We start from the raw sequence: 22,477 nt of genomic DNA, 5'->3' as shown, positions 1-22,477 counted from the left end.
TTATTTCAAACAATGGCGCATTAGGTTGGCCAGATGTGCTTTCTCATTATCCAAAAATATATCTCGACGGTTTAGTTGTAGTTTTCACTTATTGATGCCAGCTAGCTATTTCGGGTGCTTGTGTTTGCTCTTCCGAACTATAATTTAACATCAAACAAGACAACAGCTTCAATTTTTCCGATCCTGCCATACGTCTTCGATCCACAGGTTCTCACCAATTCTGGTAATGAAGTTCCTAAGTGTACATCTGTCGGTTGCTTAAGAACACCAGCAGTTATCATGACGATATTAAGCGGAATAATATCAATGAGGATCTTAACCAGTTTAGTGAAACTGTGCTATTGTAACAGCAGTCTGTTGACAGAGTGGCGCCATCTAACGGTTGCAAATTAATCTTCCAAGCAAATCATTTATGTATCTGTTTGTAAGATCACCAGTACACCGCTTTAATTTACAAGACTATTTATTTCTTCACTAGACGTCACAACCTGACAAGTATTGCTCGATTCTGCAAATGCTTACACACGGTGCTAACAAAACAGACCTGATAGTACACAAGTAACGATATGAATATGCAAGGAAAGTCCACTGGCAGGCAGGATTACGCAACGAGATATAAAAGCGTGTGATTAAAAACAGATGAAAGCAAAATAATCTTTGTTTTTGTATCTTGCCACCAGCACTACTGCAAGTCTTACTACACATTGCATATCCCATAAGGAACAAATAAAAGTTCACTAATTTCACAGCGATGGGGCGCTTATGACATATTATCAGTTACTTGGGCACCATACTTGACATCCATGCCAATCGAAAGAGTACTAACTAACAACCCACAATTCATTTGCGAAAACAAGCACACTCTGCAAACCAGTTGTCACCTACTCAATATTGAACACTTCGGGAACATTTTTAAATAAAGATATGTAAAGGTGGTGACTTAATTTCCAATTATATAAAATCATCAAAGTCATTATATTGTGAGAAATCGTCCATCGCGTCATTACGGGTTGCTTTCATTCCTCCGCCGAGTTTGACTTTTTGGCCTTTCTTTGCTCCTTTTTTATTCTATTAGAAAAGATACAGCATTATCCGAAGATTGGAATATGTCGGCTACTCATAGAAAACTAATTTTGAACTAATTATTATAGAAGTTAGGAAAGTTTTTAACAATACATACCTTTCCTTGTTTAATCTTTTCAGTAGCGATTGCATTTAAAGAAGTAGCAAGTTTTTTCAACTGCTCAGGCTCCACTGCAAAAACATAGACACAAAAAAGTTGATTTAAAAGTAAATTTTTCTAGCAAAATAAGCACATATAAATTGTTCAGCTGCCTTCAGCTGAACGACACCAAACAGGTCAAGGTAACTTACAATTCACAGTCGCAGATTCAATAACTTTTTCCATCAGGTACATATAATGAGGAGAGTCTTCGACTGTGGTGAGTTTTTCATTGAGAAGTTTGGTGAACTCAATGAAATTTTCTTTCGTTCGTGGTTTGAAGTTGTCAAGCGTAAGTTTTTCAGGATCAAGTTCTTGCGCGCCTAAAAATGTAGTGCCGATGGTGAAGCACAAAACAATAACTACACTAGCAGATGACAATTATTTACATCACAGAGATATTAACAAAAAGCCAAAAGAAAATTTTCGCTATCAATTCATCTTACTAAACATTTCCTGTGTGACGGCCAAGTCAGATTCTTCAGCTAGCTTCTGAGCAAGGAGTTGTTCCTGCATCTTTTCTTCTGGTGTTTTGTTCATTTCTTCTTCCATTCGTTTCTCAGCAAGTTTCTGCCTCTCAAGTTCCTTTTCCTTAAGTTTCTGTTGGAGATATCGCTTTCCTCCTTTCTTGGGTTCTGGCGCAGGAGCTTCAACTTTTGACAACACAGTAAAAATGGTAATAGATGCAACGTATCGGAGACAATTATTATATATTAATGAGTATTATTCCACAACTTCGTTCAAGGTCTCAATTACATGACCACGCCCACAGTTAAATTACTTAAATTATGCTAACAAGCAAAATAAAAATTAAGAAAAGAGACCTTTCCACATTAATACATAACTGATCTTATTAAAGTAACAGATATTATGGGTCTAATTTCTGGTATGTAACCAGTACAAGTATTTACAACCTTATTGTTTCTATCTCTTCTGGGAAAGACATTTTTCCACATTGCAATAAATACATAGAATGCTATAAGAAGTTCATCAGTGACGAACAAGCTACAAGTGCCACCTTTCACAATATATAAATTAGGACATCAAAATCTTTTCTAACTTTGGCTAAAACAAAAAGTTCAAGTTGATAATCACCTGGCTTTGGTGTCTCTTCCTCATCTTCATCATCCCAGTTGTCTTTTAAATCTTCTTCCTCATCTTCTCCTTCCCATTTGTCAGTTACTCCTACTTTTGGAGCTGCGGGTTCGAAACCATCATCGTCTGTATTTAAAGTATATAATTGAATAGAATTCTTAAAATGCTCCACTTAGCATGAGAACTATTTCAGAAACAAACTATGCATGTAAATCTTTAAATGCAATAGAAGACACATAAAACACAGCTGCATTTCTCAAAGCTTGGTGTCAAGACAGAAGCAAAGTTAAGAAGAGCATGAAATTTAGCTTATGTTCTTCATTAGCATTACCCCAGTTATCCATGTAGATAAAGTTGTAGCCTTTTGTCTTCGGGTTAAGATAAAATTATATTCAGTACTCCCACGTTTTATACAAGGATGGAGTTTTGCTGATACAGTGCCTGAGTTGAATAAGCTAGACTGGACAATCAATCCTTAGCAGTACTAATTAGTCAGCAGAGAAAAGCGATGACAGTAGTCAACCTTTAACAGCTAATGTAGATAAATAAAATTACAACGAACAACCAGAAAAATCCACTGAAAAAAATGTAACATCTGGCTTATAGATAGGCAATCTATTTAATGAGTCGACTGATTTTAATCTCTTGTTTTCAAGAAAAAACATCTATATCCAATGGAGCAGTGGTTCTCGAAGTATGTGTTAAATATGCTGTTTGACTCTTGGGTCGCAAAATGTTCACCAAACTCAGACTTAGGTCACTCAAAAAGTTTGGGAACCGCTGCAATAAAGTAACAGATCCTTTCCAAGTTATCGCCGCCTTTTTTCGGGTGGCAAGATTTTTCCAACCGTTTATACTTAACAATGAAAAATTCTTTTTAACTTACAGGCATTCTGGACACTGGATTGTGAAGATTTCGCTCAGGTGAGTTATATATAAATTCCGTAAATTGATATAAATATGAACTGATAAAAATAAATTGCGATAAAAAACGTGGCGCGATACTGAAGTAGTATTGAAAGCGCCTATGCCAACCTCTGCAGTATGGACAACAGTGGTAACAATAAAAAGCTAAAATTGATATACGATACCAGTATGGGCCAGATTGGGAAGTTTGTTAAGTGAGCCCGGAGATTAATATTAATCAAATTATGTATAATGGCTATTGTTTCATCTTGTTGCATGGGAGATTTCTTACCCAAAAACAGCAAACTTTCCGATCTGGGATACAAGTATCTGGTGATCGGGTTTGCCTTTGTTTAGCCTAAATGCTTTTATGTCCAGCGCACAACTTCAATTATTATTCATCCGATATATTGTATTTATTATTTACTATTACTTTTAATTATTATAAAACTATTATTTTTATTTGTTTATTATTTAGTCTATTATTTGACGTTCGGGCTTTACAGGCCATACTTCTGCAACAAAATGGCACAAATAAACTGAAAAATGAAAAAAGCCGCCGTCAGCCCGCCACCGCGAAGCTAGGCTATCCTGCGGCTCGCATAAACACCGAAAAGTGAATTTTTGTATAAACCTTACCACACGAAACTACACACATTCCTCAAATAATGTTTAAAAGTCCATCTACGAACATTGAAATATTTTGAAAAAATGGTCTCCGCAATGAAACTTCCTCGTTTGAAGAAGTTTGGTGAAACTTGTTTGCAGAGAAAACAATGTGAAGAACGTGACGAACTCCAACATAGACATCACATTAAAGTGGCACATTTCTAATAAAAAACAGGTCTAAAAAGTTTAAGTCTATTGCACTTATCTTCTTTTTTATTATATTTATTACTATCTTTATAATCAACAATTGCGTACGGTAATAAAAATTTTTAAAACAAAAACTCCTCTGCTTTAACAATTTCAGACAACTTTTTTAAAGTTTTTCTTTGTGGACAATCGGAAAGCTGGTGTGGGGCTGTATCTGCACGGAGTGGGTCGGTTTGTTAAAAATCAGAAAAAAACAAAAATACTGTGAAGTATTTTTTTAATACTTTCAAGAGTTGAACAGAAAATAATTTTCAATGATGCAATTGATACTTAAGACTTTTAATGATTACTTTCGCAACTTTCCGATAATAATGGTGATATCTGAGAATTGCTCAATAGCCATCTCTTTTTCTAAACATATTTATAATTGCAAGTATTGATTAACTTACTGAAAATATGCTGTATAAAGGATATTTTATATTGCGTGCAACTCTCATACAGTAAACTAAAAATAATGTGGAAAATATTTACACATGCAAAGCAGAGTATGGTGCTTATAAATGATTTGGGATCGAGTTTATAAAACAAAGACAATAGGATGACCCGAATTGCTTTATTCAAACATCCTAATTCAATGTAAAACAAACAATGCGGTGAACCGGAAGACTGAGAAATCATTCCTTTACCTCTAACAGCATTCAAATTTATGTAACAACGATTATTCACCACGCTCATACTCGTTCTATGAATATAATTCGCATGGGAACCGTGAGAATCATCAAAAGATAAAGGAAATCGGTCAGAATTTGGTAGAGGCGCATTTGCTATGGCCATGATAAAACAGGAAATCGAAAAATCAATTCAAATAACAACTAGCTTGATTTTTCGTCCCCACCGCGCTTTTGGCGAAAAATAAAATGATTGAATGATTGAAATTTTAACTGGCAAAACAAAAATTCAGCTTATAGTGAGAGCACTTATTAATAGGCCTATCATGAAAAATGTTAAACATGAAACATAAGAAAGCAAATGAACATTTATCAGAATATATTAATCGAAGCATGAATGTGAAGGCTAGCGATTTAATTTTAGTTGCAATTTTCATTTTTGCTTCCACCATTCAGTGGACGAGCGCCCGAGTGCAACTAAGAAATGCTTCTACAGGTTTGTTGTACAGACAAGTAGTTTATCTTATCTAATTTTTATAAAGATTTTACACAGAAACAGATAACATTTGCAATGAGACTTTTAAAACAAATTGTTGCCATTATTCATTCTTAGCAGCAGTGAGCAAAAAAACGAATAGATTGGCAGAGATAGTCGAAGCGCTTTCCTTGTTAACTATTTTTATTATTTTTAAGTCATTGTAACGCTTGAGTAGGTTTTTTTCGCCTTCGTTTGTTTAAAGGCGGGCATATGTTCGCGCACAAACGCCATAACATCATGCATATATGCAATTTGCCTAACATAATTGGACACTTTTTGATTCTATTGACTGACTTAAAGAATGGAGTCCTTGGAGTGATTGTTCCAAATCTTGTGGAACTGGAGAGAGAAGCAGATCACGAAGTTGTTCAACAGGAAATCATTCCAATTGTGAAGCTGATACTGAGACCACAAGTTGCAACACACAACCCTGTGCAGGTGAGATTGAACAGATCTAAGTAATCGCACAAAAAGCTGTTTGGCACCAGGGTCAACGTTTGTGTTTCTTCTCTTTGTGCCGACACTATGATGTTGATGTTTTTGAGATATTGTCAATTAATTAAGTTAGACATCAGTGTGACGAGAGTTCTCTCGTCTATAAAACCAGGCTCAATTTCAAGGTTTGAAGCTTTGTTTCACCCCCTCGAAGAATTCATGCGCAAAGTTTGTATTCACCAAAGCTGCCAAACAAAGAGATAAAAATAGAACAAGAACAAACGTTAAAAGCTGGTGCTAATTGATAAAACGTTGCAAACACACAATACAATAATGAATGATAGGTGAGTAACGAAGTTCGTTACATCCGTAGAGTTCAACCGGGATTGAATAACTTTGTATCTCAATAATTCTGCAACTGCTTTTCGAACAAATTTAATTGAGATCGAATTTAACAGCGTATTAAACGGGTCTGTAACCTTCTATTCTTATATATAAGGATAATCAGGTGCACTGTTAACGACGATCGGTCAATTTAACTATCGAACGATTTACCCCAGGTTTATCCAACCAACAGACGTTGGTTTAATTACGTTGGTCCTGGGTTTAATCGTTTAATCGGTTTAATTGTCCGCGGGTTGAATTGACCTGGAACCACTGTTAATACATTTAATGTAACCTGGCACTTCTTGATTCTATTTACTGATCAGAATGGAGCACTTGGAGTAATTGGACTGAGTGCTCTCTATCTTGTGGACGAGGAACTCAAAGCAGAAGACGGAGTTGTTCGTCGGGAGACAACCGCGATTGCGATGGTGCTGAGTCAGAGATTACAATTTGCAACACTCAATCCTGTCCCGGTAAGTAGAAAAATAAATATCTTGTTTATAAGATAATTTTTATAATTAAATTGAATTTTGTATAATTAACATTAAAACTTGTGTATCGACTCACTTGTGATTATTTCGGAGTGATGAGCAAATTACAAAAGGTTATGCCAGGAAAAACACATACGCAATAAACAATGCCTTTCATTTAAAACACCACCTCATAATTCAGCATTGTTATATGAATAGCAACACGATTTATGCTGACTGGTGTAACTTATCAATTGTTCACTTTTAAGTTTGGGTAGCCTGGAGCGCATGGGGAGCTTGTTCTCAATCTTGTGGCGGAGGAAGACAATCTAGAACACGGACCTGTTCAACAGGAACTAATGGCGACTGCTCCGGAACAAACCAAAGTTCAAGTGCATGTAACACACAAGTTTGTCCAAGTATGTGATCAATGAAGCACTCTGAGTTCAGTGTGTTTTAAAAAACCAACTGCTGTGTTGCGTTCTAATACCGATGCAATACGTTTCTATCAAGCTTCGTTGTTTGCGAATCTTTCAATTGTTGAAAAGCTACAAAACTTTAAACTTATCACTGTGCGAAGGCTGGCGACCTTGGAGTGCGTGGAGTACATGTTCCAAGACATGTGGTACAGGACAGCAAGCAAGATCACGCAACTGCTCCACTGGAAACGATCAAGACTGCAGTGGAAGAAATGAGATGACGTCAAGATGCAACACTCAGGATTGTCCAAGTGAATAATTTAGGAAAACGTACAATATAGGCACAATAACTCCACTAATGAAACCCATCTATGATTTACATTTAGTCGAATGGGCAGCGTATATACAGTAGTGGCTAGGGTTAGGGTTGAGGTTGGGGTTGGGGTTAGGGTTAGGGTTTGATTGTTAGTGTTAGGGTTAGAATTAGGACTAGGGTTAAAACGTTGTGCTGGCAATATCGCCTCCCTTGTTCGATAACCATTGGCGCTACCGTTGCATTGACTACTGCATTTACATCGCTTGGAAGGAATAAAATAATGACAAGATGCAACGCCCAGGATTGTCCAAGTCAATAAATATCTAGAAAAATTAACGCTACTTGAAAGGGACCATCCATGCCGTTAAATGAAATTTTTAATTTATATCCATTTAAGAAATCTTTTTAGACTTTGCAGGAAGATGAAGGCACAGATAAGATGTTGTGAAAGCTTTTTTGTGATTTAGTGGTTTGAGGTGAAAAATATTGAAGAGTAATAACGTTCTGTTTCATTCTTTTTTGAAATGATATATTTCGGGAGTAAGGACTTTGACAGTCTTGCAACTAAAGCTATTGCGACCAACATTGAATCCTTAATAATGCAACAAATTATTAGCTCATATTATATCATGATTAGGCCTAAGTAATATAGGCAGACACTTACTGATTTAAAGCATGGCGACCTTGGAGTACTTGGAGTGATTGTTCCAAATCTTGTGAAAGTGGAGAGAGAAGCAGATCAAGAAATTGTTCAACAGGAAACAATCGCGATTGTGATGGAACAAATCAGACTACAGAAGCATGCAACACCCAGGAGTGTCCAAGTGAGCAAACATCTCAAAATTGTGCAGAGCATTATAAGTTACAACAACAAACCTGTTTTCAAAAAGTATTTGTCCTATAAAAATTTGTGGTCATTTTCAGCATGGCTTAATTGGAACAACTGGAGCTCTTGCACTGCATCTTGCGGCGGTGGTACAAGGAGAAGAAGATGTTCAAATCGACGCAGAAATGACTGCACAGGAAGTGATGAGGAGAGTGAAGTTTGTCAAACTTCACCTTGTCCAGGTAAAATAGGCCTACCATACGTCCTCTTTTAGGAGGATTTGTCCTCTTTTTTCAAGAAAAGTGAATGGTCCTCCGAGGACACTCAAAAATGCCCAAATGTCCTCTTTTTTCGCATTTCGAGTTAGTTGCTTATACTTTCAACAAAACTTTTAGGCGAGACGTTGTAGGCCTATTTATTTCCAAAAAATTACTGTAGCCATGAAACATGATGAATTGCTGGTTTAAAAAATTTTTTCCAACAAATTGCCCTACCAGCCCTACCTTCTTGATTGTTATTGCAAACATTGTTCGACGTTCTCTGTAACATTTGGGCCTTTTAACATGCGAGGATCTGTCGCAATTTTTCTGGCACGAGTTCGAACTTAACAGACCGTAAAGAAAGTACCGCTAGTCGTTTCGACAAGTTCGTGGTTTTACATGCGCGCATGTTGAGTTAAGTTCAAACTTGGGGTCTGTTAAGTTCAAACTTGCGCCAGAAAAATTGCAACAGAACCTCACATGTAACAAGGCCCATTAATAAAGCAAAGGTGTGAGTTTTGTAGGCCTAGCCTACTATTAGTGTTACTTAGGGCTACCATATATCCTCTTTTCTAAAGAAAAATGAATTGTGCTCAAAGTATAGCCTACTGAAAAATGTCAAAATGTCCTCTTTTTTGCATTTTGTGCTTTCTTGCTTATATTTTCAACACAATTATATTTTTATGTGACTTTTTGGGTTCCACGACAATTAACCGTGGGAAATTGACCGCGAACAAACTGACCGAGGACAACTGACCGGGGGACAACTGACCGTGACGTAAATTTACCTAGAACCAACTGACCTTAAATCATATTATTACTTTAATCATATAATTTGAATAAACAACAATGCTAATATGCGTAAAAAATAAAAATAAAATGCGTAGCGTTTGATTTGTGTCGCCGGCCAATTTGTTGCCGGTCAGTTGACCACGACCAATTGTCGCCGGTGAATTTGTTCACGGTCAATTGACGTGATCCCGACTTTTTGGCATGAGGCCTAAGTCAAGTGACATTTCGGCGACAGCATGAGATCTAACCATTTTTGTTATCATTGTTTTGATTTAGACAACCATAAAAGCTAAATAAAGCTAAGCAATAACGCCAAAGAAATATACTGTGTTTTCTGATGAACTGCGGCAAAAGTATCCTTGTTTCAGAAAAGGACGTAATGATTTTGAAGCTGAATGCATTACTTGTGCATATGCGTATAGTTATCCAAAAACATGTGATAAATTCTTTAAACGTAAAACTCTATATGCATTGTACTAGCTGGCGAAATTGTCCTCTTTTTAGGCGATGAAAATATGGTAGGCCTAACTGGTAAAAGACATAGCGCTTGCATTGTACGTAAGGTATTGATTGAAGCAGTTATGCGTTTTAGTTTTAAACCAGTTGGTTACAATTTTGTTATAAGGTTCCTCAAGTCAAAATGGCGTCACAATCGCATTTTATGATGAAGCAACGACAGCAATACCTGGATCATCAGGAATATGTTTTGAATGCAATTATGCATTACTTATGATTTTCGTTTTAATTTCTATAGTTGGAAATAGAATAATTATTGCTACGTAATGCCAGGTGCCTACCAGCGTAAGGTCCACGGCATTGCATGCACGTCTTCATTTCTCTATGCTACTTTCAAAAGTAGACAAAGTTGCAAATGTGTGAATACTTTGCATTAACAAAAAGCCAAAAAATTTTATTGAACGACCAACTTTTTCTTTGTTTTGAAACGTTTTGGCAATTCCTTTAACATGTTGCAGCAAAACCACTAAATTCTTCCGTTACATTTTCATTTTTAAAAGAGTAATACTTTAATTTGTATAAACAGTTGTGTTAACAGTCCAGGTATTTGCCAATTTGAAAGTTTGGCAGTTTCTATTACGGGATAATCGTTTTTGCGTGTTGCTTGTGTTGCGTGTGCTTGATTGTTTTTCTGTTTAAAAACTTCATTTCATAACAATTTATGAAGAGGACATTTTGAATTTTTTATCAAAGAACGCATTGAATTATTATTGCATGTTATGTAACAATTGATTCACAAACGAACACACAACTTCTGATTATGACTTCGTTAACTCAACGTTTGTGAACATTATACCAGATTTTTAACTTTTCTACCAATTTATCTTGCAGATTAAATGATGTAATAAGCAAATTATGTAATGAATAGTAAGAGCAGATGAACTTTAATTTAACCATCGAGCAGTAATAAACAAGCAGAAGAAATGCAAAAAAGTAAGTAACTTTTAACTTTGCAGATCTCGTACCCTGCATTAGCCCAGTTTGTATAAAGCGGCGGGCTGTGAGTTTTTTAAAAGTTTCAGTTATCCAAAGGTCACTGGTTCGAATACAATTCCAAAGAGCAGTTTTAGATTACTTTACAATAGAAAGACATGCGCCACGGCCCCATGGTGTAACGGTTAGCACTCAGGACTCTGAATCCTGCGATCCGAGTTCAAATCTCGGTGGGACCTGATATTTTTGTTTTTTTTGTTTCATTATATTGAAGTAGGTACTTTTATTAAACAAACAATATAAGAAATATGGCATCGGATATTTAATTATATTCTTTGAATTTGTCTCATGATATTACGGTAGCGTCAAAGATTAGAAAAGTGAAACCTCGTTAATCCGAACCCGAACAACCGGAATCCCCGCTATCCGACACAAAACTGCCGGGAACGGATTTCTTCCTATGCATTTTACCCCTTTAATCCGGAAACCCCGCTGTCCGACTCCGACAGAAAAGTTTTGGAACAAATGTGCTAAACAAATAGCAATAAAATCTGATAAACTGGATTATTAAGAGTGAAGAGAAATGATTCACGATTGTCCTAGATACAGTAGTTTGCAGACGAACAGAATAGCCGATTATCTACGCATAACAATGTTGCAGTTTCACTCTTTAAACTATTACTCATACTTTGAATTGGAGTAAGGTGCATACAGTTTTTTGAACACGGTGCTGCATTTGCAAGATTGATTGATTTGTCGCTTTTCTATAATCCGGATACCCCGCTAAACCGAAATTTTATGACTAAACAAAGTGGTCCGGATTAACGAGGTCTGACTGTATTCCAAATTAATAAGGTTAACATGTAAGTATACAGCGGAAAACTTGTCTGAAATAACGCGTGTATCCGACACGGCCCCATGGTGTAACGGTTAGCACTCAGGACTTTGAATCCTGCGATCCGAGTTCAAATCTCGGTGGGACCTGATAATTCCGTTTTCCTTTCCAAATTAAAACCGAATGATTTCAGGCGAACATTTTATTCCGAAACTACATCGATTATAAACAAAGGCTTGAAACGTTTCACCATCCACAATTTCTTTACAATCCCTAAACTGCTCTCAAAGGAAATAGGCCTAAATGTTGGTTATAAAGCTCAGATCTGTCCAAGTTCCAATAATTTGATTTTTAGCATAAATTTGAGAATGAACATCCAATAACTGGCTTTCAACTATGCAAACCAAACAGTTCTAGTAAGATAAAACGTAAGTTAAAATTCATCATTAACATTTCGGTTTTCATCCCTTCGACAGCTCATTTGGTAGAACGGTTGACTGTAGGCTATTGTAAAGAGTTCTCGGAAATTCATTGATCACTAGTTCGAATCCGGTTCGAAGGATAACTTTTAGATTACTTTTTAATTGAAAGCCTCCAGAATACAAATCGTGAAATGTGACCTGTGACCTTCAAAGAAATATAACAATCCCGGTACGATCTTTATTTCTTGTTTTTATTTTGCTTTAGCGATGGCAGGTGACTGATCAGTTGCCATATACCAGTATGCGCTAAATTGAGGTGCTCCAATAAAAAGTTATTTTATGACGTCTATACAGTCCCTTATGTTGAATTTTAGCATTGATGGAACTTAGAGTGGAGTTTCGGGACTATTAAAAGTACAATTAAAGCTTTCATCAGTCAGCTTGTAGCTTGCCAGCATATCGGAAATGAATTGGAAAACTTTCCTGTAACATAACTTTCATTTTTTAATTTTTCTATATTCTTGCATATTACAGCGTTACACACATTTTATGTAGACAAAAAATAAATTTGGAATCATTTGTGCCACAAACGGCCAAGTTACAACTACAGCTGAATAGTAGCTACTTGTTTTAAGCTTGTAGTACCTGTACATGCAACTCATTTATGCACAGCACGCTATTACTGTAGTTCGATTCATTATCGATTGTTTTCAACCAACTAATTACGAGAAAAGTTACTTTTGTTATTCTGTTATATACACGTCACATTTCAAGGATATAATTTGAAGTCTTAGACATATTGCAGGGAGCTCATCTAACTTGACCGGATAGTTTTAAAGCAACACTACAGCTACAAGAAGCAACAAGACACTTTGTAATGCCATTGACATCCGAATGCAGTCAGTTCCTCCACCTCCACCTCCACCATCTCGTGCATCTCGCTCATAGTGAGTTGTGGTTGTGTTGTTGCTTGCAGACCAACTTTGTTGACTGGAATCAAGAATTGGTCTTACAGTAGCATCGGCAGGAGAATCTTTGAAACATATTAAACATAAAATATTGAACATTTAAACTACATTAAAGAAGTAAAGACTAAGGTATAGACATAAGTCAACCTCAGATTTATGCAGGCAAACAAGAAATATTGCACCTTGTGGTAAGCAATCTTGTTCATGGCAGTTTTCAATCGTGCTTGATAAGCCTTGGCAGGATTTCCTGGTACAAGACCTTAACCTTGTTCGAGTTCCAGGTCCACAACTTTGGGAACATTGTGACCACATCTGCCAAGATGACCAACCTCCAATTCCTTCGCCCGCTGACAAATAAGCAAAAAGTATTTCCACCGTAAAAGTAACAGCATTGGATCTTATGCTGCTTCTACAATGTTAGCTTAATTAATGTGTAGCCTACAATACACTACTTTATCTCATTGCAGTTCATGGGATAGCATCAATTAGAATAGTCCATTTGTTACAGTTCTTAGCTATAGCTTACCAGTAGGAATTAGACAGTTCTCCGTATTGCAATTTTCAACAATTTCTGCATCCCCAGTACAATCCTTGATTGATCCTGTGCTACAAGCACGAGTACGAACCCTGCTTCCACCACCACAAGTCCGGGAACAACTCTCCCAAGCTCCCCATGTTTCCCATACTATAAAATTTTACTGTGTCATAATGCAACCCAAGACGTGCGTCAGCTAACCAACGGTGTAACCAACCAACCAACCAACGTAAGCCAGGGCTGCTCAACATGTGACACGAGACGTATTTCAAAATAGCCCGCGAGCTCTTACGATGACTGAGCTGCGTAGACTTTGCGTTTGTGGTATTTTGTAACGTTTAAGTTGTGGCGGCGAGCGAGTCTTTACACAGTGATGTAAATTTTCACTATGCCATTGAAAGACATATTTTTTGTTTGAATGTAAGTGAGCTTAATAACATTACAAAGTTCCTACGTTACATTTTGTTGTACCTGGGCAAGGCATTGTATTGCATATTTCTAGATCGCGATTTATTCCGCTGCAGTCTGCTGTATTTGAAGTAGAACAAGTTCTCGTTCTGTGTCTTAAACTTTTTCCACAAGACATAGAACAAGTACTCCATGTGCCCCAGCTTTCCCACTCTGTGAAGATAAATTGACATTATAGCTCTGGTTTTTAATTGTTACTGTAGCTGCCAAACTTACTTTCCTGCGAGCGACAGTATAATTACTTATGTGTATTTTTACTTACTCGGACAGTCTTGTGTGTTGCATGTTGATATTGTCTGACTTCTTCCATCACAATCGCGATTGTCTCCTGTTGAACAACTTCGTGATCTGTTTCTCTCCCCACCATCACAAGTCTGAGAACAATCACTCCAACTACCCCAAGCTAACCAATTTGGCGTTGAACCTGTTATTGCGTAAATTCCTGTTGAAGGTTTTTAATCTCCCAACAAAGACATTTTACACCGTGGCATTTGCTTAAGTTAAACACAACACAAAACAAAGCGCTTTTTACTGCTCACTGTCATTAATTGTTCTTACTAGGACGACATTTGCTTGTGTTGCAATCTTCAACAATTTCTGCATCCCCAGTGCAATCCTTGCTTGATCCTGTGCTACAAGAACGAGTTCGAGTCCTCCTTCCACCACCACAAGTCCGGGAACAACTCTCCCAAGCTCCCCATGCTTCCCATGCTATGAAAAGGTCTGATATTGAGGATGGGTGGTTACGAAAGTATCAAAGCATTCTTCAGGTTTACAATGAACTACATGTAGACACTTCTTCAAAAAATATTTGACTCTTAAACACTCTTTTACTCACTCGGACAATCCTGGGTGTTGCAGGCTTTTGTCACCTCACTTTTTCCATCACAATCGCGATTGTTTCCTGTTGAACAACTTCGTGATCTGCTTCTCTCTCCACTTCCACAAGATTTGGAACAATCGCTCCAAGTACTCCAACGTAACCAATCTGACAATAAACGTCAACATTGTTAAATCATTTTGCTTGATAGTTCTAGAATTAGATTGTTGGAGTAATTTATCTCTGTTCTATATTCTATCCTTTTCTCATAAGGTTGCCTAAACTTTATCAGACTGGTTTGGAGAGCCAAAAAATTAATTTAGTACAGCCGCAAAACTTTAATTAACATTTGTGTGCCACAGTTGACTCCTACACAATTGCATTTGCGTTTAAAATCTGTTTATCAGGTTTCTACAATCTGTCAAGTCTTATTCGGATCGTTTAAAGTAACGCCACGATGCAAAGTTTTTTATGAAAGCTAAATCGCGAGGACACCGTTCATTGCCTGACCTATGGGCTCTGTTCTATTTCACGCAACAAGTAACCCAGATAATCTACAGCTCAAGAAAAAATTTAGATCCAAGTAGACCTGAGTTATCTAGAAGCACCTTTTCCATGTAAAAACCCAGAATGTACTAGAAATGATAAAGTAACATGTGTAGAATGTCTGAATTTGCCTTTTCAATATCTGTACATGACTTTAACTGCACTTTACAGTCAAAACTACTCCATCTTTCCTTGGTGAAATGAAAGTTATTGACATAGAGTTGTGACTTAATATGATCCTCATGTCTTTTACCTGGACAAGGTGAAGTTTGACAAACTTCAATCTCCTGATCATTTCCAGTGCAATCATTTCTGCGTCGATTTGAACACATTCTTCTCCTAAACCTTACACCACCGCCGCAAGATGCCGAGCAAGAGCTCCAGTTGCTCCAGTTAAGCCATGCTATAAAAGACCAAAGTATGGATTAGGCCTATATAATTCTTGAAATTATTGGTAATATTAAAATTCTCACATTAAACATTTTTCTACAACGCTCTTCACCTGGACAATCCTGGGTGTTGCATGCTTTTGTCACCTCACTTTTTCCATCACAATCGCGATTGTTTCCTGATGAACAACTTCGTGATCTGCTTCTCTCTCCACTTCCACAAGATTTGGAACAATCGCTCCAAGTACTCCAACGGAGCCAGTCTGACAACAAACATCTTTTGTATTAGTGACGTAACTATTATAGTGTGAGGTTTCTGGTTTTGAACTGTAAGTCGACAATGGTAGTTTCCCCAAACTTGATTGTTGTCTTTGGCCACGTATAGTAATCAGCAATCCTTTCCAGAGCCTGTTGTAGAGAGAAAAACTTTTTCGTGCGGCCAACTATAAAGCGCTGTCTACGTGTTTTAGTTGTTTCTCGAAAACTCGGTTTAATCAGTTTTTAACCGAGTCACAATGTACCATTTATATCTTGATTGTGTTTATATTGTGAAAACTTAGACTGCCCTTAACACAACCGTCCATAACTCTTGATTGATGTGCAGAATTACCAGTGAAAGATCTATCTAGTTCAACTAAAAATACAAGTGTATTTTACAAGACTGAAAGTTGCAAGTATGTGAAACTAAACATACAACGTCAAAATAATAGGGTTCGGTAACAAATGAACAATTAGATCAACAAACAATTGCTAAAAGTTTTTCGTGCAATTAAATAAAAATTCAAATGTTCAAAAATAGTTGCTCGGTTTTTGAAAATGCATGCAATTGCGCCATCAAACTTAAACTTCTCCTGCTTTGAAAACAAGCACAGAGAAATACAAGATTCTTATGCAGTGTTGGCTTGCTTTGCGCTGGCATTACGTTGCAATAATTACTTTATTTCCAACTATAGAAATTAATACTAAAAGCATGAGCATTGCAAGATTGCATTCAAAACATATTCCTGATGATCCAGGTTTTGTTGTCGTTGTTTCGTCATCAAATGCGATTGTGACGCCATTTTGGCTCGAGGAACCTTAATATAATTGAAATCATGCAAATGTCAAGCGAAGATCTTTAGAAATAAAAGCAAAATAAAAAGTTGCTCCAACATTGCAAACAATAAAATTACACCATAACAGTCTGAAGGTCCTTAATTTGTTCATAGAACGCGAATATTATTGTGTGTTTCCTGTTAGTAATGTATTGTCCTGTTGTCTATGTGGTTTCAATGCATCCCACGTTATATGAATACATTGTGCGAGATGCGTTGCATCAATATAAGACAACAAGCTGGACAATTTGCGTTTTTAAAACGAGCTAAATTAGACATTAGACTAAAGCTAAGTCAGTTAAGTGAGTAAATTAGACGAGGTTTTTTGCAAACATGCGTCTGTGTCTTATTTCAGTATAAAATATTTGATGTCTTTCATTATCAGAAACTTTTTCTGCTGAATGTGGTTGAAAACTAAACCTAATACGAGCGTTATGTCTTTTACCTGGACAAGGTGAAGTTTGACAAGCTTCACTCTCCTCATCACTTCCTGTGCAATCATTTCGGCGTCGATTTGAACATATTCTTCTCCTTGTCCTTTTACCACCGCCGCAAGATGACGTGCAAGAGCTCCAGTTGTTCCAATTAAGCCATGCTTAAAAAGAAATGACCACAAAATTTAATAGGACAAATACTTTTCGAAAACAGGTTTGTTGTTGTAATTTATAATGCTCTGCACAATTTTGAGATTTTTACTTACTCGGACAATCCTGGACGTTGCATGCTTTTGTCCCCTTACTTCTTCCATCACAATCGCGATTGTTTCCTGTTGAACAACTTCGTGATCTGCTTCTCTCTCCAGTTCCACAAGACCTGGAACAATCGCTCCAAGTACTCCAACGGAGCCATGCTTTAAAACAATATGTATTTACGGTTGTTAAATTATGATGATACTGTATGTTACGAGCAAAAAATTGGTTTACATTGTTAAAGGGAACGCCAATGGTGATCGAACAATGGAGGCGACATTGCAAGCACAACGCTTTAACCCTAGTCCTAATTCTAACCTTAATCCTAACCCTAACCCTAACTCTAACCCTAACCCTAGCCACTACTGTATATACGCTGCCCATTCGAATAAACGTAAATCATAGGTTGGTTTCATTAGTGGAGGTATTGTGCCTATATTGTACGTTTTCCTAGATTATTCACTTGGACAATCCTGGGTGTTGCATCGTGACGTCATCTCATTTTTTCCATTGCAGTCTCGATCGTTTCCAGTGGAGCAGGTGCGTGATCTTGCTTGCTGTCCTGTACCACATGTCTTGGAACATGTACTCCACGCACTCCAAGGTCGCCAGCCTTCGCACAGTGACAAGTTTAAAGTTTTGTAGCTTTTCAACAATTCAAAGATTTGCAAACAACGAAACTTGATAGAAACGTATTGCATCGGTATTAGAACGCAACACAGCAGTTGGTTCTTAAAAAGATACTGAACTCAGAGTGCTTCATTGATCACATACTTGGACAAACTTGTGTGTTACATGCTCTTGAGCCTCGATTTCTCCCCGAGCAGTCGCCATTAGTTCCGGTAGAACAGGTCCGTGTTCTAGATTGTCTTCCTCCGCCACAAGATTGAGAACAAGCTCCCCATCTACCCCACGCTCGCCAAACTTGAAATTGGGCAATCAATAAGTTACACCAGTCAGCATAAATCGTTTACTTTTCACATAGCAATGTTGAATTACAGTATGAGGCGGTATTGGTAATGACGGGCATTCTTCGTTGTGAAATTCTTTACCAAACATAACCTAATGCTCACAAATACTTGCGAGATCTTTTTCTGAAAGCTCGAATGACGTACCCGCCGGCTCTGTAACACAGGGTTGTGTGTTGCATCTCAAGTTCATCCGATTATCTCCAGAACAATCGCGGACGTTTCCTGTCGAGCAACTTCGCGTCCTGGATTGTCTTCCACTTCCACAAGATCTGGAACATTCGCTCCATCTTCCCCAAGCGCTCCAGGCTATGGACAAAATTACGGGAGTAGGTTTGCTGCTTTCAGGCGAGTTCTTGTTCTTGTTTGTCTTTCATTTGTTAAACTCATGCTTTTTAGGTTTTTTTAGGTTGATTTTCCGTCTGTTTCATTCACCTTTTGTTCGTCAAAACTCTTTTCTTAATTTTTCTATTTCTTTACGTTTTTTTCGCTGGTACATTAAGAAATATTTGGCACAATCCTCTGTATGACGACATGCACGCGTTAGTCGGCTTACCTGCGCTGGGGCCACCTCCAGTCGGGCAGTCAGGCAAGAGGACGCAAGTGAAGATGTCGTAATTTATGGACGCGCCAGTGCAGTCTGAGATCACGGTCGTGCTACAAGATCTTCTTCTGGTGCGAGATCCGCCATTTCTACCACAAGTCGCCGAACACTCGGTCCATTGGCCCCATTCCGTCCATGTTGGAGCTGTTAATAAATTTGTGATTTTAACGGGAACAAAGACATCTTGTGTTGTTGTGCGTTTATCTTAGCATCAGGGCAGTAGATAGGTTTGAAGTATGCCGCGATGTTATATTACGATCGTTTTGTTTTTGATACATGAACGTGCTTGAAACAAAAGCATTAACGTCAAGACGTAAACTTCAGTGCTTTAATTCTTTCTACATAATCTTACTCGGTGGCACTGAGGCTTCTCGCATCGGATTTGTGCAGAGTTTATTTTCACAACGATCAGACGAATGACATGCTTCACAGGATTGACCCTCAACGTAAGGAAGCCTAAACCGAGTGAATATAAAACCACTCTCATGTCACTATTTGCTGTATAGGTTAACATGATGATGCTGTGCAGGCATGAAAGATTTTCATAATCACAAGAACCGACCTGCCCACTACATTGCCACTGGGGCCGTAGTTGCAGATTAATACAGTGGCATCCCTCCATTCCTGGCCGCGTACGTTAATGCTAGTACATTTTGAGGCGCCACAGCCGACTTTGAAAGTATCACTCCACACCACCTGGGATGTAATTGTTATATAACACGTCGTAACATGATTGCACTTAACAGTGCTCAAATTATCATAGTCGGAAAAGCTTTAAAACATGACTGTTTGCAGTTAAGTATACTTGTGTGTAGTGGCCGCATATTTGGTTATCCTGGCAGCCATTGTCAAGGCTGTAGTACGCTTTTTCGGCGTCCCAGTCCACCACCGATCTCACTGCGTAGTCTCGGTTGAAAGTAAGTCCGCGGGAGACGAATATATTTTCTCCGGGTGGTTTGAAGCGACTGTGCGACCGTTGCTTGTAACATAAAAGACAAAACGTTGCGTGAGAACATGACGGAAGCAAACTGCAACCAACGCCGAACCGATCTCGTGCTCTTATTGCGAGGAAAAGCACGTGATCGAAATGCGTTCAGCTGAGCCCTTAAATGGAAATTGGACCTCACGATTATGTCACGTCATTACCTCATTATGCTCAAATAAACATCTCCTTGAATATTGAGAGGCAAGCCTGGCCAGTTGGTTGTCCCAGCTCATTATTCTCATGTTCTGTGCCGGTGGACTGACTGAGCGCCTCGCCAAGTTATGCGCGTCCACCACCGCTGTTCGAATCGAATCTGCACAAAAACGTTTATTTCTAAATTCATCTCGTTGACATTTCAATGAAAGCGTTAAATTTTATAGAAGCTAAATAAACAGCTTTGGTAAAGACAAATTTGGCATCACGCGTACTTCCTGCTCTATGTGCATTGTCACGCAAAACCCATGCCATGATTTTAACAAGACAAACAGAAATTTTTCTGGTTTAATTCCGTTTGGGTGAAATTAATGTTTTGCGGAAAATATTGTTTTGACGATGCTTTCGTTCACGTAGCTCTCTACTAATGCTGTTCTATAACATTTTCCAGCTCCATTCATTCCCTGCGTATGTCTGAATATACTTGTTGTAGTTTGACAAGTGTTTATGATCATCTGAGTCATGCAATTTGTTTTCTGGAATAATACTTAATAAGTGTTTGAGGTTCGAGTGTTACCTCTAGCCATGTTTCTATAAAATCAGTCTTTGAAAAAAATAAAGTTTAATGTTAATATATAATAGAGCTGGTGCAAGCTTCAGCGAAATAACGACATCATATGACTTTGTTTGGAACAAACCTGTGAAAGTGTAGGTCTCTAACACCCGAGCACTCGCGCATTGAAACCCAAAAATAAATCCAAAAATTACAATCAAGTTTAAGCAGACACCAAAATTCATATTTCTATCTGTAAACTTGGGAATTTCGCTAAACGAAAGAAAAATTGTCTGGTTAGAAAGTTTCAACACGATCAGTCCTGACTGCCACAGCTTGTTAAGTCTACCTTAGCTCTAACTTCCGATATAAAATCATATTATGATTTCACACCGGCCTCATTCTTAGTGCAAGTCACTGAAACGGCGACCGTCGTCATCTGTCGCACGTTATACTATTGTCACGTTTTATGACGTCGACGTATTAAGCGAAAAACGTTTAAACATTGAATTTTTTCCTTCCCATTGTGCGAACTGGGCTTAATGATGTCATAAAAGGGATTTCCGTCCAATAACTATCACCCGAAGCACTATTATACTGTACTTCCGCTTTGTAAGGCTTGTGTTGCAATAAACCGCAAGCAGCAATCAAGTAGCTAGTAGCATGTTGTTATACTGTAATTGCCAGACATTTACCCTACGTTCACCGGATGTTGCTTTAATCGTATCTTTGCAAAACAATGATGCATCTATCACGTAACAATGGGTAAGGTACAGTTGCGGAAACATTCTTTAGAATTTTTTGGACTTAAAGTTTGATGCTAATACGAAAATATTCGGGATTCGTTTGTTTCGACCTATACTTGATAATTAATTATTCGGTTTCGCACAAACCCGAATATACTTCCATGCAGCTCGTACCACTTGATGCCATCCAATTCTTGTTGCCCCTGGCAGTCTGTGCGAAGTGTTAGCTAACAACTAGCGCTCCTGCTAAGTTGTCATACATTAAAATTATAAGAACAATTTTAACATTCTTATTGAACTTACATATACTTAGAAATTCCATGGATTCAGTGATGATTGAAACCGATGTACATCGATATCGGTTGTTTATACATCGATGCTCAATTCGTTGTTTGTAAGTTATAAGCAAATAACTTTAACACTCCTTATTTATTATTTATTAAATAATTTGTGAATTTTCAACACTCATTTCATAACTATCTTGGATATTTACTGCAGACTGCTTTTATATATTTCAAGATTAAAGACTGGAACCAGTTACTGGATTGAGACGTCACCACCAGCGCCACCCAAGTTTTGAGCTTTGGAATAAGAGAGGTCCTGTCTAAAGTCCTTTCAGCACCAACATCTATTGGACAGCATTGGCTCCGTACATCACTGTCAATGTACCAGGGAAAATTCCATCTTGCAACGAGCAGTAATTTCATTCACATCTTCCAAAGACAATCATTGGCGTGCATTCAGCTGCATACACTCAGGTTCATCAACAACGCCCTTCATTAGCGCTATGGCCGCCGGAACCCGGGCTCTTGTCTTCTTTATGGTGGATTTTCTTTCCCCCTCTTCTGATGTACAGCATTGAAGTAATTTTCAATCATCTGTTGCTTAAACAAACCACTTGCTTGTCTGCTTAACTTCGCTTTTTCAACTTATGTTTTAGAGATTCAACTAATTATGTGTTTAGTGGCCGTGCTAGTTGTTACCAGCAATTATCACTTTAAATATTTTTAACCATGTCCTAATCCTTTTTGATTGTGTCACTTTTCCCCGTTCATTGGTGCGTTTTAAGCGAGTAGCAATTGGTTTGTTTTTTCGTCCCCATC

The 22,477-nt window shown here is 37.7% G+C and overlaps 3 protein-coding genes and 2 non-coding genes across 5 annotated transcripts; 3 read left to right on the top strand and 2 right to left on the bottom strand.

The window, feature by feature from the left end:
* Positions 1-445: 445 nt before the first annotated feature.
* On the bottom strand, positions 446-3,561 carry LOC143445686 (eukaryotic translation initiation factor 3 subunit J-like). The gene is made up of 6 exons (XM_076944959.1): positions 2,649-3,561; positions 2,318-2,443; positions 1,669-1,875; positions 1,375-1,545; positions 1,181-1,254; positions 446-1,068 (listed from the first exon to the last, which is right to left on the bottom strand). Exons 1-6 carry the CDS (start codon positions 2,659-2,661, stop codon positions 952-954), a joined length of 708 nt encoding a protein of 235 aa, XP_076801074.1. The 5' UTR covers positions 2,662-3,561; the 3' UTR covers positions 446-951.
* Positions 3,562-4,866: 1,305 nt separating this feature from the next.
* LOC143446336 (uncharacterized) lies at positions 4,867-10,427 on the top strand. Its single transcript, XM_076945929.1, has 8 exons — positions 4,867-5,203; positions 5,546-5,683; positions 6,391-6,540; positions 6,807-6,956; positions 7,118-7,267; positions 7,947-8,096; positions 8,197-8,340; positions 9,776-10,427. The coding sequence occupies exons 1-8, from the start codon at positions 5,041-5,043 to the stop codon at positions 9,931-9,933; spliced, it is 1,203 nt and encodes a 400-aa protein (XP_076802044.1). The 5' UTR covers positions 4,867-5,040; the 3' UTR covers positions 9,934-10,427.
* Positions 10,428-10,766: 339 nt separating this feature from the next.
* Positions 10,767-10,838, top strand: Trnaq-cug (transfer RNA glutamine (anticodon CUG)). Its single transcript has one exon. It is a non-coding gene; the product is annotated as a tRNA-Gln (tRNA).
* Positions 10,839-11,511: 673 nt separating this feature from the next.
* Trnaq-uug (transfer RNA glutamine (anticodon UUG)) lies at positions 11,512-11,583 on the top strand. The gene has a single exon. It is a non-coding gene; the product is annotated as a tRNA-Gln (tRNA).
* Positions 11,584-12,094: 511 nt separating this feature from the next.
* On the bottom strand, positions 12,095-20,897 carry LOC143446820 (uncharacterized). Its single transcript, XM_076946638.1, has 20 exons — positions 20,774-20,897; positions 20,084-20,235; positions 19,743-19,916; positions 19,500-19,633; positions 19,290-19,393; positions 18,890-19,081; positions 18,481-18,642; positions 18,140-18,289; positions 17,829-17,978; positions 17,377-17,526; positions 17,122-17,271; positions 15,696-15,845; positions 15,447-15,596; positions 14,666-14,815; positions 14,386-14,538; positions 14,090-14,251; positions 13,831-13,980; positions 13,351-13,509; positions 13,007-13,171; positions 12,095-12,889 (listed from the first exon to the last, which is right to left on the bottom strand). The coding sequence occupies exons 1-20, from the start codon at positions 20,871-20,873 to the stop codon at positions 12,690-12,692; spliced, it is 3,057 nt and encodes a 1,018-aa protein (XP_076802753.1). The 5' UTR covers positions 20,874-20,897; the 3' UTR covers positions 12,095-12,689.
* Positions 20,898-22,477: the final 1,580 nt, after the last annotated feature.

This window comes from Clavelina lepadiformis, chromosome 2 (assembly GCF_947623445.1).
Source record: "Clavelina lepadiformis chromosome 2, kaClaLepa1.1, whole genome shotgun sequence".
Classification (NCBI taxonomy): Eukaryota; Metazoa; Chordata; class Ascidiacea; order Aplousobranchia; family Clavelinidae; genus Clavelina; species Clavelina lepadiformis.
The sequence above is the reverse complement of the archived record's forward strand: the minus strand, read 5'-3'. Positions and strand labels throughout refer to the sequence as shown.

Coding starts and splice junctions, on each gene's coding strand:
- LOC143445686 (XM_076944959.1), bottom strand. Junction 1,876..2,317: donor GGAAGAGACACCAAAGCCAG/GTGATTATCAAC, acceptor TGTTGTCAAAAG/TTGAAGCTCCTGCGCCAGAA. Junction 1,255..1,374: donor TGAATCTGCGACTGTGAATT/GTAAGTTACCTT, acceptor ATGTTTTTGCAG/TGGAGCCTGAGCAGTTGAAA.
- LOC143446336 (XM_076945929.1), top strand. CDS start 5,041: ATGTTAAACATGAAACATAAGAAAGCAAATGAACATTTATCAGAATAT. Junction 6,541..6,806: donor CAACACTCAATCCTGTCCCG/GTAAGTAGAAAA, acceptor TTCACTTTTAAG/TTTGGGTAGCCTGGAGCGCA. Junction 8,341..9,775: donor TCAAACTTCACCTTGTCCAG/GTAAAATAGGCC, acceptor TTTTGTTATAAG/GTTCCTCAAGTCAAAATGGC.
- LOC143446820 (XM_076946638.1), bottom strand. CDS start 20,873: ATGAATTTTGGTGTCTGCTTAAACTTGATTGTAATTTTTGGATTTATT. Junction 19,082..19,289: donor AGAAGCCTCAGTGCCACCGA/GTAAGATTATGT, acceptor ATTTATTAACAG/CTCCAACATGGACGGAATGG. Junction 18,290..18,480: donor CTGTGTTACAGAGCCGGCGG/GTACGTCATTCG, acceptor CCCAATTTCAAG/TTTGGCGAGCGTGGGGTAGA.